This window comes from Mus caroli, chromosome 11, assembly GCF_900094665.2.
Source record: "Mus caroli chromosome 11, CAROLI_EIJ_v1.1, whole genome shotgun sequence".
NCBI lineage: Eukaryota > Metazoa > Chordata > Mammalia > Rodentia > Muridae > Mus > Mus caroli.
The window spans coordinates 5,195,926-5,212,489 of NC_034580.1; the positions used below are offsets into that span (position 1 = coordinate 5,195,926).

At 49.2% G+C, this 16,564-nt stretch overlaps 1 protein-coding gene across 3 annotated transcripts in view; it reads right to left on the bottom strand.

The window, feature by feature from the left end:
* Positions 1 to 16,564, bottom strand: part of Tns3 (tensin 3) — a 233,443-nt gene that overhangs the window by 51,087 nt on the left and 165,792 nt on the right. For all 3 annotated transcript variants that reach the window (XR_003838006.1, XM_021176014.2, XM_029483501.1), the window contains one exon: positions 8,248 to 9,492. Coding sequence is in view for 2 of the 3 variants with exons in the window: in XM_021176014.2 (XP_021031673.1) it covers positions 8,248 to 9,492 (1,245 nt within the window). In the remaining variant the exon portion in view is untranslated. The remainder of the gene's footprint in view (positions 1 to 8,247; positions 9,493 to 16,564) is intronic.

The following is a 16,564-nucleotide window of genomic DNA, read 5'->3' on the forward strand; positions in this document are numbered from 1 at the left end:
CACTGTCTCCTGTGTGAGATACGTTTCGACCCGGAGCTCCGCCATTAAAATACCTCGTGTTGTTACATCAAGGTGTTGTGTTCTATTCGTGATTCTTGGGTGCACGCTGAATCGGGAGTTGGGTGGGGGTTTCCCCACTAGGTTCTTTCAGCACAACTGTCAATGTTTTCAATTTACAGGCACAGCACATCTGGACCCAGGAGTCAGTGGGCAGAAAGTACTTCAGACATTCAAGTCCCTACCAGGCCAAACAGCCACTCTTTGCAGACCAAAGTGCACACAGTCATCCTTACCACCCAAATCCCAAAAGCCTCCAGGTAGTTACAGTGTGCAGTGAAAAGAATAGATGAAATCGGGAAAGAATATGCCCCGCCCAGGTGACAGTGGACTTAGCTCTTACCAGAACTCTGCACACGCATGCAGTGGGATGGACAGGTTAACTTGCTTAGCCACACTGAGCATCTCACATACACACAGTAACACACAACTAATGAAAATGAAAGGGAACGGGTCCGAGAGCATGACCCATTCTGCAACACAATCTTTATTTTCGTTTTGGGACCCTAGAAGGAGAAGCACTGGTAAATGACTGGTCTTTACAGGATCATGTAAGAATGAAGCAATGCTGGCACCCCATGGCATGGGGTGGTTTTGGAAACTCCCTCACATTCCCAAAAGTGAAAACAAATAAGGCAAAGGCTGGTTTGTGCTGAGGTAAGGGCCTCCTGAGTTCAGCTCACTCAAGTAAACAGACAGAACCTCTACAGAGAGTGAATAGAGAAAGGCTAGCTCAGCTCAAATGTACCCTGGAATCCACTAATGTGGCAAGCTGAACCAAGACAGGCTCAGTAGGCCCGGTCACCTGGTGGGCTTGTTTCTCAAGAGCAGGTGGCATGCATTTCCCATAAAGAAAGTGGGTGGGACACTGGGAGCCCACATGCTGAGTGACATCAGTAAGAAGGCAGGAAAAGCCCTCTGCATATACACAGGGCCATCCCTTCCTTCCCATCTCTGCTCCTAACCATCAGGGAAGGAGACTTCTGCAAAGCTTCAACAAGGGAATGGAATTAAGATGTGCTGCCCTGGGAATCCTGGAAGAGCTTGCTTGGGGAAGGCTGTCTGAAAGGGAGAGAACATCTCCCCAACGCTGAATGAACTCTGCAAGTAAAGATCTCCAGATTCCAAAAGGGATAAATCCCTGTCACTTCACCCACTACTCACATGTAGGACATTCCACTCATCAGTAGGGCTCTAGCACCCAGTTATGGTTCCTTCCTTTTATAAGTAACATCCTCTACTACATCTACAGAGGACACAGTGCACCATCCCCTTAGTCAAGGCCCACGTCACGACACATAGGCCATGTGGCAGAATCAGAAATGACAAGTGACCTTACCAAGCCTGAGGACTGTCAGTCTCTTCATCCAGATGAAGAGAAAGGATTTGACCTCCATTATATGGAATACTCACAGGTGGCCTTCCTAGAACCTGGGTCTCTTACGAGATGACAACAGACCAAATGCTTCTGGAGAGAAGCTGTCCATATGGGAGGCTGGAGGTGGTTTCTCCAGCAAACTCAGCAAGAACTGCCCTGTGACCCAGTAAATCCACATCTGGTAATAAGCCAATAGGTATTCAAACAGGTATGTGTGCACACATGCGCATACACCATCAATATTCACAACAGCCAAATGCTGATAGAATCCTAGTGTCACTGATAGACGAATAGATCAACTATGGAGTATTATTTAGCCATAAACAGAAATGAATCGCCAATAATCACAGACCTTTAAATATAATGTGCTCTGTAAAAGAAACCGGCCAAGAAGAGCTACATAGTATACAACTGCATTTATACCAGAAGCAAGAACAGCTAAACTAGGGAAGTAAGTTGGTGTGCTGCCGGCTAAGGTTGGGTGATCACTAATGAGTTAAAGTCTTCTCTGGGGGGAGTAGAGAAAGTTGAGAAACCACAGGATGGTAGTGACTGTACAGCAGTATAGCTGTCCTAAAAGAACTGTGACCTGGTAGCTCCCCACCCCTTGCAGGGAAAAGTCCCAAGGCCTCCCATATGTCAAGTCAAGCAATGCTGTACCACTGAAATGTGTCCCCAAAGAATTTTTTCCTCTGCAGAGCTGGAAGAAAACACCACCCATGACATTTCCATGCACCAAGTCCCTTCAAGTGACTCTGAGTCATGACTCCTGATCCATAACAAAGTCCTACCCACAGTGCTCCCTATCAGATCCACTGTCACCACTGATGAGACAGTGATCATACAGACAAGCTTGAGTTGCCCAAGGTCCCATGGCTCACCCTCTGGGCTCCTCGAACACAAGACTGAAACGGTGGTGGGGGCCCACCTTGCCCATTCTGCATCCCTGATATCTCTACCTGGTACTGAATGTTTAGTACTGAGCCTCCCTAAATACCACACCCTCTGGGGGCATCTGTCTGGCCATTATTCCTGTACCAGTACCAGTGAGAACTGGATGTGAGGGTCTCATGGAACAACTTCCCAGGTTCTTTGACTTGCTAGCAGTGATGGCGACTGAAACGTGTTAGCAAAAGTGAACTGTATGAGGGTCTCCTCTTCCACATCTCTGGTCCCTGCCATGAAAGCACACGGGGGAAGTACTACAAGCTGCAATCTGAAGCTTCAGGTGCCCCTCCCACAGCAAAGGAATTCTAAAAACACAGGCAGATAGGCCAGGGTGCTATGTGCAAGAAGTGCCTGCCAGGTTCCTGTCATCAGGCCACTGAGACTAATGGAACAAGAATCAAATACTTTAACAACGCAAAACGAAACGTCTCCAAGGTATGGAACAGGCAGCCAGCTTTCTGTCATACACAGAAAGACAGGCTCCAACGGTGCCTCTCTTCTCAGGGTAGCCCCACCGCACCACTGCCATTTAAAGGCTGTGATCCCAGAAATCTACCCATTTGCAGGCTGAACTGAAATTGGCAGGGGGCAACAGGAAGGCAGAGGCTGGGGGTCTGCCAAATCAGGTACAACCAGGGTACATCGCACCAGAGTGAAGGTGCAGTCTTACTGGCCACCAGGCACTTTGAAGAAGCAAAATTCCCCCAAAGGAACTACCTGCCCTCACCCGGTTTTACAAGGGAGATGACACTGCCATCAGCAACACAGGTGCCAGAAATGACTCCTCACCTCTGGTCAGCCTCTCTGGTCCTATGGTGGAATCCGACTGCCGGCACAACCTCACCTCAGCTCAGCGTCCATCTAGCAGAGCAGCTGGGGCAGAAGGGCGTCTGCATTGCTGCCTAACAAGAAGATCTTTGCTCACAAATACCTCTAAGGTGTTTTACCCATCCCAGCAAACATCGTGAAAAAGCCTAGCTGGTCAAAGGGCAGGACTGCAGCAGAATAAAGGATGGCCAAGAGAAGAAGTGTGGACAAGAGGGAGGCTTTTTACTTCCTGGTGGTCTGAAATCACTAGAACAGAGAGGGTACTCAGTGAATTATCTCTACCACCATCACAACCTTCACTGCATCACCACCATCTTCTCAATCACCATTACCACCACCACCACCATCACTATGAAAATCATCACTATAGCGACCATCACCACTGCCACAACCATTACCAATACCACCACATCATCATGATTATTGCTATCACCATCACCACTGTTATCACCACCACTACCGTTTCCTGGGAAACAAAACGGCCTCTTCTAGCAAATGGCATGACTTTCTATTGAGCAGATCCCACAAAATCTACCAAAAAAAAACATCCCCCCAACCAACTAACAACAACAAAATCCTTCTAGAAAAGCAAGTCCAGCGGAATGAAAGTTTCTAACTAGAATAAAAATCTCACATTAGCTATTTATCACCAATAGCTGAGATAACCATCCCAAAAAGAACAAAGGGCTATTTTGGCACAGGAGGTTTTAACCCACAATCAGCTGGCCCTGCTGCTTTGGTCCTAGAGCCTTTATAGCTGAAAGGCAAGGCAAAGTCAAACCCTCCTCCTGGCCAGAGAGCACGGGAGAGGAGAAAGAGAAAGGACAGGTTTCCATTATTCTTCTCAGGACACACCCCAATCACCTAAAACCTGCGAGGTTCCACTAGTTACAATTTCTGCCACGTGTCAATGGCACCTTCTCAGAGCAAGCATTTATCACATGGACCTCTGGGAGACAGGTAAGATCCGAGCGACTGTAAGTGTGTTTCCGTCACTACCATTACCACCATCACTGCCATCCCTGTCAGCATCGGCTGCAGCCACAGCAGTGCCATTATTCCTACTGTACTTGTGAAAGAAGCATCCTTAGATGCACTCAGCCTTCAAATGCGGTTTCTTTTCAGAAACAAGCCACCCCTCCCACCACCACCACCACCCCTGAGGGAGCATACGGCCTGTTATTCCCTGCAGAGCTGGTGTGAGTGACACAGCTGCTCAGCTCTGCTGGAATGCAGTCCCCAGGAGGAACCTGGTATAGCTGTTCTCCTTACTACACGGTAGCTTTCTTGCATTTAAGACATGATCTGGAACATGAAAGATCTTACTGATTTGAGGATGCTGAGGCTCCAGCATCCTACAGTGAACCTGCATCTATGCTCAGAATTGGAAACACAGCAGGAGCTGGCACTGGGATCAAGAGGAAAGGAGGGCGGAAGTGGGCTTATGGAAAAGATGCGGCATTCTGGGAACTTTGCAGCCCCGAATCTCCATGAGTGCACAAGACTCAGGCAATTCCGCACCCACCACGGGGCTGGGTTTCCCGCACTGGAATCATGAAGCCTTGCAGTGTCACTGGGCCCTTCTTATTCAGCTCTGCAGCTAGGCAGCCCTCACTCACTCCTGGACAAAGAGACCTGGGAACTGTGTAAAGTAAAGGCTTTTTATAACACCCCAAAACTTACAGGGGTTCAAACAAATCAGTTGCTTAGCCATTTGTACTATTCTGAATTTCTCTGACGTCTGGGGATTTCTGTTTTATAACATTCATCACTAACCCTTTCCATTCAGAGACGGGAGCATGCACACTAAACTTAAACCCGTAGCTTAGCAGTTCAAAGCTGAGCTACTCTTCTCTTTAGAGAACCTGTGTATGGGTCTCTGTACCACATGGTGACTAACAATCTCCTCAAACCCCAGTTCCAGAGCATCTGATGCCCTCGTCTGGACTCTGAAGGCACCAGACACACAAGCGGTGCCCAGACATACATGCAGGCAAAATACCTATACACATAAAAATAAAATACAAATAAATAAAAAAATTTAATCCAATTATAAAATTTAAGATCAACGGGGTCGTAGCATTTTCCCTACCTGCCGGGGAGGAAAGACTGCCCCCTTCTTCACCCAGGTGCATAAGCACATGAGCATTTTCTGATGGGATTTTTATCCAAACAAGTTTGCCTGCCCTGAGCTCCAAGAGTCAGGTTGTGCGGCTGCCCACACCACAGCCAGGCTTCTTATATGCAGTGTAGTGCAAGCCTGGAACGATTTGGGAACTGGGTGCTGACTAACACAGCAAGTTCATCTTGGAAGAATAGCCAGCTGGCTCTAAGAAGGTTGTCACCCACCGGCTCAGCTCTGTCCTCAGGCTGAGCTCTGTGTTCCTGCCTGCTGCTTAGGGACAGAACCTCATTCTCAGCAGGACTCTGAATTCCAAAAGCACCTTTGCAGAGGTGTTTTTGTTTTATACATATTCCCGGTGTATATATTATGATACCACTATAGTTCCAAGGATTGACAAGGACCCAGATGCCTGTTGAACAAAGATGGGCTGATAAATTACTAATCTGTTTAAGTAGAAAAGTTATTTCATTTGATTATTATATTTATGTTTATAAGAAGAGGAATTAAAGAGGGTGTAAGGTTAAAATAAAACTAGTTAGTAGAGTGACCCATTTCTTCAGTAATTTAAGGAAGGCCAATGTGAAGGCTGAAGTCCAGTCCCTGGCTGTATACCTTTCCTACAGGAATGGGGTGTCCCTCAGGACTGTATTCAGTCAACTAGGAAAAAGGCCCCTGCGCCTGAGTCCTGGGTCCACCCACATACACCGCTAGACACTTGCAAAGTTTCCCAAAACTCAAGAGGGGATTTTGTTCCTGGAAGAAAGGCTTTTGATTTATTCTTCCCAAGTACAGTCTTCCAAGAATATTCGTTAAGCAAAATATTGTAGAGTTTGCTTAAGTGTTTCCACTGAAACCTTAGAACTCTTCTGCATTTCCTCAGAACTGTACTGGGGAGAACACATAGCTACCAGCACTCCAACCAACTACAAGATCCTGCTGTTCGTCCAGTGGTCCGAGCATGTCCCAGGTAATGTAATCTGGCTTCTCTTCTCACCTCTCATCACCAGACACTGGGATAGCCCTTCCTTTCCACAGCTAGCATGAGCAAAAGTCCCAGCAACCCTGTCCTTTGCTAGCAGCCTGCCAGTTAGCTGGTAGTCCATGCAACCCCGACACTGGTTAGGATCCATGCTACAAGATCTTGTTCCTGCTTGAAGGGGAGGGGGCCAGACATCAGCCAGGCTGCAACCTTCTAAAGAGGGCAGAGACCATGGATGGGTCTATACCACAGGGTCTATGTGCACTCAAGCCTTGACATCACCTAGTAACCTCCACAGACGTGACAGCAAGGTGAAGCAAGGCCCTGAAGCAAGGGTCCTTGGAAGATGAACTAAGCCATTCTGCCAGGACCCTAAAGCAATAGTCAGCCCACACAGGGACTTCTATCATCAGCATCACTAGCACAGAAGCTAAGGGGGATGTTCACACGAACTCACTGAGGAGCACAGAAAAGCACCCATGGGAGGAAGGAGGAGATGGGGACAGCCTTCTCTTGCACTGTCTTTCTTGTCTTCCTGGTCCGGGCTCCCAACAACACCCACAGCTCCACCTTACCCGCCACCACCTGCAGCCACTTCATCACCCTCCCACAGACGCCTCACCTTGGCCAGTCCCCTCCAGGGATAACCTTGTGCAGATCCCAGCCAGAGCCTTGTCCCTTCCATTAACTCCCAGACCTTTGCTCAGGATGTTCCGCCCATGTCATACACTGTGGCTTGCTGTCCGCCTTTGCATCCAATGACAAAGGTGTCTCTCAAACCCTCTTGACCTGTGTTCACACACACAAGGAACACCTGGTAGTAATCTGAACCCAAAGCAGGCTTTATCGTCACTCTGATGCAGTCTGCAGGAAATACTCCCATAGACTTCGCCAGAGGACACTGTCCACGACTACTGAGCTTGGCCTTGCCAGGAAGCCCCTGCTCTGGTGTCCAGTTCCCCTGTCTTAAGGCAGAAAGGCCCACACAGTTCTCTCTTGACAACTCTTACCACCTTCAGAAGGTGCAGTACACAAATGGCCCTCACACAGTGGCTGTCACCCTTGCTGGGCTTAGGTCTTGGTTCTAAATCACAGCTTTCAGGATCCAGGAACCCAGATCTGCTGTGTCTGAGGCCACTCCACACTCTCCACTTTCTGCTCCATGTACCTGTCTCCCTCAGTCATCAAGACCCACCAAGCTCCTCTCTAACACATGGTGGCTCCTGCTCTGTTTCTACAAGAATGACTCAAGAGCCCAACAGGGTCTTCTGACTCACCAAGACGCCCGGCACTCCTCCCTAAAGGGACATTCTTGAACTGAGAAAAGTTTCACTGTTGAGCTGATTCTTCAGGCATGGAAACTGAGGCTCAGAGAATGTATACATAGGTTTTAAATCACACAGCTGGCAGGTGGCAGAGGAACATGGACCAGGCTATCTGGTGCTCCCAAATGACCTACTACATTTACCAACAAGCATGACAGGTATGTGAAATAAGACACTGATTCCTTGGCCGGGCGTGGTGGCGCACGCCTTTAATCCCAGCACTCGGGAGGCAGAGGCAGGCGGATTTCTGAGTTCGAGGCCAGCCTGGTCTACAAAGTGAGTTCCAGGACAGCCAGGGCTACACAGAGAAACCCTGTCTCAAAACAAAACAAAACAAAACAAAACAAAACAAAAAAAAGACACTGATTCCTAAGAAGAGGAATCTTCAGGGGGCCCAGCCCCAAACCATTTTTATAGGCAAGTTTTACACCTCTTTCTTCCCACCTTTCAATTCTGCTAACAAGCTTTTATAGTGCCACGGTACCACCTGGATTCTAGGCCACAGCTTGTGAGAGCAGAAAATGCCGCTCCATCGTCAGTTTCAGCAAATCCAAATTCCCAGCTGCATAGATACTTCCTACCTGACACCAACACCCCATCAGCTCACCTTGCCGGCCAGGGCTCCGGCCAGGGCCATCCACAGAGTCCAGCCGGCCACTACACCGGAGCCCACTTCCCACACCATCAGGACACACAGCTGAGATGCCAAGGGCATTCAGGTGTGTGGGGATGGGCTCAAAGGTGGGGTCCAGCTCCAAGATCAGCCTGTTGAGTTGCTCAATGGACTGATCAATATCCAGAGTAGGAGAGCCTGGGGAGGAGCCAGTGTTCAGCTCCTGATGTACTCCATTCATGACTCTGTCATCTTGAAATCTGGGTTGGAGAGCTTTACCAGGACAAAGCTGCTGTGTGTCGGGGGGATTTGGCCCATTGCTGATGCCTCTCTGAACAGCCACTCTGCTGCTGGCTCCACGGTTGGGAGTAACTGGGATGTGGGATGGGGGCTGGGCAAGGCCAGTATTGTCCACTGTGCTGCGGCTGCCAAGCCTGGCCTCCCCATCTGAGGCAAAGCTGTACTGGTGAGCAGCCACCATCTGCTGCTGACGTACCCAAGTCTGGGTGGAATAGTTACTTTGCCCATAGGCCTGCACTGGGGTGGGTGCAGAGGGCTTCCTCAACAGGGGCTGCAGCGGCTTTTGCTCTCGGCCCCCACACATCCGCTCCCGATCATAAAGGGTGTCTACACCAAGGCCCAGGTCTGGAGAAAGGACACCATTATGATCTTCAGCAACACCATTGCCAAAGCCATCAGACAGGAGGGAGTTCTGGCTGCTCTTGAGACAGGTGAAAGGGCCCAGGTGGGTTGACTGGGGCCCTTCAGAGGAGGAAAGCGTACCCAGGCTGTCCACACTGTGAAGATCATGATGGGGCATCTCATCATCTAGAATGTCAGTCTCCCGGTCCTTTAGGGCAGCATCTCCATTCACATGGACCTGGGCTGGTACCACATGCCGTGTCCCACTGTACTTGCTGCGCATATCAGTCATGTCTTTGTGGGAGCTTGCAGAGTCTTCCAGGCCAAATCCACTGAGCAGCTGGTCCAGCTCAGCCTTCTCCTGAGGGCTCAGGCCTCTTCGTGCTCCGGGGGTCAGGCGCTCTTCTGTCTTATCAGTCCTGGCGGAGGCGGTAGAATGGCCTGAGTCGCTGCTGACTGACAGGGTGTGGTCTCCGTGGTCTGGACTGCTCGTGGCTGGCATGCCCTGAGGGCTACTAGGGATGCCAGAATCTGAGGCACTCTTCTTCCTCACCTTGGCATACAGGCTACCATCCACTGGGCCCTGTGTGTGTAGCACTGCAGAGAAAGTAAGAGACAGGCTGTAAGCGAGGGAGCAAAGGGAGTATTGCCTACTACCGTGAGCACGCACTTATCTAAACAGATGAGTGGGTCTATAATGCAACTCAATAGTAAGCAAGTGCAGTCTCAGCTCGGGTCCCCAAACTCTACACAGTCCTCTGCAGAGAAAGCAGCAATAAAACAGGATTCATATATCAGACACATTCGGCCGAAATCATTTTTGCCTTTCCTGCTTGGTTTCATTTGTCATGCTGAGGGTGGAACCCAGGGTCTCATGACCACTGAGCTATTATCTTAGCTTCATACTTACCTACCCATGAAGGAAACACTACACACACACACACACACACACACACACACACACCTATTAAGACGTTCAGGGATTTTTCATTCTTTGAATCATTAATGTCATTATTTCGAATGTGGAGCCCAGCTGAGTTCGGGTGAATCCCCAGGAAGAATCAACAGTTTATCTACTTCCATCGATAAAGCTAACGGTTTTCGAACATGCAGAGTACTAACCATCATTAAATTCACTATGTCACGGATAAGCCTGCTATCCCATCAGTACTCTGGGATGTGCTGAAATCTAAATGTGCAGCTCAATGGGAAGGGAAAGTAAAGATAATGGGAGAGGCTGAAGGCCTGTGGATACAGCTCGAGATCACTGGGCACCACAGGTATCTGATAACTGTTAGATGTCGGGGCTGGCATGCATGCACTACATGGAATGTCATGTAAACAATGTGGGCAGGGACAGCTGAAGCCCCTGCTGCGGTTATTAATTAGGGCCCTGACGGCTGTACGTGGAGATTCCCAAGCCACAATCTGCTGACTGGCAGTTGTAACTGCCTCGGCCACACAGAGCGTGCCATAGCAAGAGCTTCCTAAAATAAACTGGAGTTCACAGTCAGCACATCTCCCCTGCACACCTCCCCCATCTTCCTGAACTTTCTGTACTGTGGAACCTTGGGCATTCCACAGCAGAGGAGCTGCTGAGGTCTGGAAAGCTAAGCTGTTTAGGCACCTAGAATCCAAGGTTTGAGCCACTATCCACCTATCTGGTGGCTGCTGAGCCCATTCATTCAGCAGCTCAGGAGAGACGAGCCCTGAGCAATTGTCTTATGGCCCCTCAGAACAGAGGGACATTTGGTCAGACTTAGCAGCTGCTGCCTGCTTTTGGAAATATTGGGATCAGCTGACATATTGGGAAAGGGACTGAAAGGTTTGGGGGTGCTCTGCTAAGTACTCACACACTCCTGAGAACACAGCTCCAAGGACATGCTTAGCCTGAGCTCCATTTTCAGTTTAACTGCACTGTAGGGCAAGCATGCAGACAAGAGGAGACAAGGCTGGAGAACACTGATGTGTAGTCCAGCCTACAGAAGCTCAACCGCACTCTAGAGCAGAACTTGGGGGAGGGAAGCTCTGGGGGTAGGAATCATAGACACAAGCTGTAAATAGAGCAAGTCTTTAGCGAGAAGGCAAGCGGCGACACGCACATACGCCGGACTCAAGTGTGCAGTTACGGACCTTCATGTTGTTATTGCTTGTTTAAGGAGATCAGAGGCTCTGGGAGAGTAAATAACTTAAGATTAAGCAGCTGTCAGGAGTGGGAGGCACTGAGAATTCAGGCTCAGGGGACTGGGTGCACCTGCAGCCCGACACCGCCTCCCTGCACAGACAAGGCCAAGCGCACATACTTGAAGTTTCATTGGCGGTCCTGAGAATAGTTACACAGCAAGTGCAGTGAGCCAGGTTTCAGACAGAGAGACTGAAAGCATGTGCTACATCCAGCTCTGTTATAAATACACAAGGAAATACCTAGAAAGATGATCCCAAATCCAAAGTCACCTGCAAGTGTCCCCTTCACAGAGAAAACAAAGCAACCATGTGCAGAATCACTAAGGATCTATAAAGGCCCCTGAAAACACAGCAACACTACCCATGCCTCCATCCCAGGCTCTCCCAACCAGGCATCCCCACCACAAAGGATGGAAGTGTAGAGGCTGTCCTGAGAACTAACGACAGGACACACTAGCATCTTTCTAGGCCCCACGGAAGCAACAGGGCCATCTGGCACTGGAAACCTCTGCTATAGGAAATTCAACTACAGAAGACCCAGCACACCTCTTTCTGTTCTACACAGTATGGGGGAAGGGCGCTCATGGGAACTTTCGGCTCCATAAGAATTACAGAGATGCTATGCTTCTACACACACCACATACACATGGCCCCTACTCACATATGCCCCCCCCCACAGCTACACACACAGATATCCCTCCCCCAACCCCACCCCTACAACACACACACACACACACATACACACACACACACAGCAGGATGCCAGAGCACAGGTCCCAGGGACGCAGAGCTAAGGGCAAGGATTCTGCTCGTTTCGAGGACAGAGCGCATGGTGCTAAGACAGTGCATTTCCAGCTTTCATTAGGTCTGAAGTATGAGTCCTCCACAAATCTTAATTAAATGATACTATGGCTTAAAAAAAAAAAAAGGAAATGCAAGAATAAACTGTAAAAACATTCTCCTAATTTTCCAATTAGGAGTGCAGTCAGAAAGTACTGATGTGCCAGGAACCAAACTCCAAAGCGTTGCCAGAGTGGTATGTGTTCTGTTGGTGGTGGTGGTGGTGGTTGTTTTGTTTTCTAGACAGGGTTTCTCTAGGTAGCCCTGGCTGTCCTGGAATTCATTCCGTAGACCAGGCTAGCCTCAAACTCAGAGCCTCTCCCTCCGCGGTGCTGGGATTAAAGGTGTGCAGCTGCCGCTGCCTGTGAGAGACGTTTTTAGCTGCTGAGCTCTATCACTATCCACAAGTGAAAGAAACCGGAAAATGATAACAGACATGGGAAAAATGGCAGCACCTAGGAGCCTGATCTCAGCCAGTCCAGTTCTGAGCGACCCCACCCCCCAGGCTCTCATAAATCCACATAGCTCAGACAGGCAACCCCCAACAAGAACTGGCGACATCCCCTGAACTATGTAATTCCAATTGCATGCATAGCTAGCTCTCAACCTCAGAAAACGTCCAAGAAATCTACACCAAAAGTAGAAGCTGGCCTCTCCTGCTACAAGATGTGGGAGACAGGGGAGGCCAGGAAGGCTGAGGAAGCTGCCTAAGGCAACAGCTGCGCAGCTGCCCCTGGAGGCCCACAGCGGGGAGAACAAGAAGCTCTGGCTCTCACTGTGTCCACCCTGTTTGCTGGCAAAAGGCCACCACTTAACAAGAGAGACAAGGATCTCAGCTCTGGACACACAAGGTGCCTAAGCTTCTCTTTCATCCTAGAAGACCACATTCTCATTCGGCCATTTCTCTGTCAAATTTTCAGTCCTGGCACGTGAACTGCCCCTGGCCTTCCACTGACAAAAGGAAATAATCATCCCCAGCCTTCAGTGGAGTCAGGAGAACTGGAAAGCACACACTAGAGGCACTCAGACCATCAAGCCCGAAGAAGGACACCCATGCGCGTTAATAAAAAGTTCTTTCTACAATGAAGAAGGCCCAACAGCTCCTTCAGATTCATTTCCTCAACGGTCATCCCATGGATTGCTGGCCTTTGCTCCTGCCCCTCCTCCCAGCTTCCTCTTCCTCATCATGCCCTTCCTGGCTGGGTTTTTGTCTTGTGCCAACAAACATCATTCTAAGCTGCTCAGGTCTGAGGCAGGGGTTTTCCTCTGCTTTGCTTCCTGTGGCACCCAAGCCCTGGCACCCAGTGGACATATAATGGACAGACTACCTTTTCTAAGCTTCTCATCACATGGCAAAGCTTGGATCACACCAATAAAGGTCCAAAAGCAGATGGGCCCAGCAGACTTGGGCCACCTGTAGCCCAGCTTCCCATACTCTGGATAATGACTGCCCTTCAGACAGCATACCAGGTGTGACTGTCCATGAAAGGTGGGGGCAGGGCTAACAATCACTCCTCACTCTCACGGCTGGCCTTCACAGGACAAGGAGCAGATACTGAAAAATATCTGGAGTCAACTAACCTCAGGACTCCAAAAAGCTAAAGAAAACCTAAATCCCTAAACGTTAGTTCAATGTGTCCACTGAGTAAGAGGCGGAGCCAGAGGTGTAAGGAATGTAGAGCCAGTCTGGCCAGTGTGCTCTACATCAGGCCAAGAAGGATGAAGACAGCCTGGAGCTCAGCAGAGGCAGAGTAAACGGTAACATGTCATTTCTAGTCTCACATCTTCTAGCCACCTCTAAGGTGACATTCCTTGGGGACCTGTCCCTCTTCCATATACATCTGTGTCTAGTGTTATACAGGGAACAAAGGCCATCCCATCTGAATGTTGGTGCATCTAAGAGAACCCAAAAATTGTCAAGACACCAAGAACACCCTAACTAGAAAAGAAACTTAGGCATGAGCACTGGCCAGTCTCACTGTTGCCAACCAAGCCAAATAGGAGCCTAGACCTCACTGTTGGAGACCTGTAGGGACCTGAGCTGAGCATGAAAGGCATCCATCATCCCTGACACAGAGAGCTCCTTACACTCTGGTTCTGATTTGAAAACATGTTACAGAAACTCATGTTCTTCATCCAGACCCCCAAAAATGATACTGTCAAACAAACTCCTATCTAGGTTCTGGGGTCCTTGTGGTAGCTGCTTTCACGTTCTCATGAGGTAGACAAGGTAAGACCCACTCTGGCTCACCCTGGTCCTGCGGGATCGAAGGGTTTCCAGAATCCTCCAATGGAACACGCTGTGCTACCTAAGCTGCTGTTGAGGATGGAGGTGCAGGAAAGTAAGATTCTAGAAGCTGGAGTACTGTCACTCACCGCCCCTCCCCTCCTTTCTCCACCAGTCATATTTTGGTACCCATGAATTTCCAAAGCCCCTGCTGAAAATGAGTTAGCATCTGTGTAAACTCCATAAACATCCCACGTGCTTTAAGGCATCCCAATGCAAAACCTGTGAGAATGGTGACTATAGTGTCAACTCTTGATTACTTAGCCGACTCTGTGGATGTGGAATCTGAAGCTACAAGGACAAACTATTTACATGGCAGATTTTTAACACTTCCCATGGTTCAGAGGACAAACACATGGAAGCAGACTGCAGCCAGCCTCCTTCTGAAGATGGAGACTAAGCTCCCAGAGTCAAAGAAGGACCTACTTGGGAACCCCAGCTTTCTAGACACCGGGAAAGAAGCTCACCACATCTCACATCCAAGGTAACCCTTCCATCCTGTGGCTCTGGGCACTGTCACCAGGCCCAGTCAGCCTGAAAGGGCCTCCTCTTCAGAAGCAGTTTGTATGCTGACTGGTCATGACATCCCTGTGGCCAGGGTTGGTTATCACACCCCTGTACAGTGCAGAATGACTTATGCTGCACAATACTGGGGAGGTTAGGGACTGAGAGAGAACCAGAGGGAACAAAGTACACATGGGACATTCACATTTCCTTGAGGAGCATGAAATAGCTGTCTCAGCATCTCCACATGGGAGTGAGCACTCCATCCCTGCCTCCCTGCCTCTCACACTCCCCTCCTCTATCCTCTTCCCTCCCTGCAGTCCTACAGTTTGAATCCAGGGCCTTATGCATATTGTGAAAGAATTCTACCAAAGACCTAATCCTAACCCTTCTCCCTGTTTATTTTGATACAGGGTCTCACTAAGTTTCCCAAATTAGCCTTAAACTTATCCTGTCGCTTAGGCAGCTGCTGAATTTCCCAGCATCCCAAAAGGCAGGGATGACAGGCCTGCGCCACTATGCTCAGCCAACCCTACTGGGAAAATGTGGCTTTCCCACAACCAGGGAGAGGTATCCACAAAGTATTTCAAATGGAAAAGACCATCACCACCAGCACCACCACCACCACCAACAACAACAACAACAAGCAAAGGGGGTGGAGAGGTACAGTGAAGTTAAGAACACAGAGAGCTGGGTTCAGTTCCTAGCAACCACACAGCAGGCGGCCCACAACTGACTGTAATGCCAGCTCCAAGGGATCTGGATGTATGGCATGCATAGGCACCTGAACTCATATGCACAGACCCACATGTAGGCCTGAACATCCACACACAATTAAAATGGAGAAATAATCTTCTTAAGAAAATGAGATAATCCCTTCCCTTTCTGCATGAAGATAATGGAAGGTGCATACCTATGTTTGCATGTATGTGCAGACTGAGCTGGGGGAAGAGAGGCTGACTGCAAGTTTCAGAAGGTTTAAGGTCAGGCACCTGGAGATTTACATACATGAAGTGGCGCCCTGGCCCCGCCTCCAGCAGAAAGCTACCGACACCAAGGAAGCATAATGTCTAAGAAGCTGCCGGGAGTCTTTAGTGCCTTTGGGCCCTGACTTTATAGATTCCATGTTCTGGTTTTGTGACAGATTTCCTCAAAAAGCAACTTTTTTATTTCAAAGGAGCTAACAGTGTCCTGATAAGACTTCCAAAGAAAAATCTCATCCTGACCCCAAGCCAGCATGTGTGTGTGTGTGTGTGTGTGTGTGTGTGTTATATCATGTTTACTGAGCATATGCAGACTTCTAGCTGTAAATAGAATGTAGAGATCCCAGCAAAAGTCCAGGGCTCAGAACTACTCATCCATTGGGAACAGAGAGAAACAGGAGATGGAAGGGAGGCGGGCATGTGGGCAGACCCACTGAGAGAAAGAAAGAGTAGGATGCAGAGGAGATACGCCCTCCCGAGACTGATCTCATTGAACCAGGGGCTCAGAAATTTCCACAACCCGATCAGGGATGCCATGATCCTATATCACCCGTCTCCTGTAACTCACCTGAAGGATAAACTGCTGTCCCTGTGACCCCAGGGACAACGGCTTGACTGGCAAGCATCCACTAACCTGAGAAGGAAGACCCAAGTTACAGATGGAAAGAGAAGCCAGGGGCAGCTGAACTAACGCCAACATGGCGGCCAAAGACACGGCCTGGTGATCAAGAGTAGAACCGCCCACAAGGCAGCTCAAAACCACTGGAACTCCAGTTCCAGGGCATCCTATACCTCTTATTGCCTCCTGGGATACTCTCCAGGTGTCCTTGGACATTGTACACGTAGATACATGCAGGAAAAAAAAAAAAAA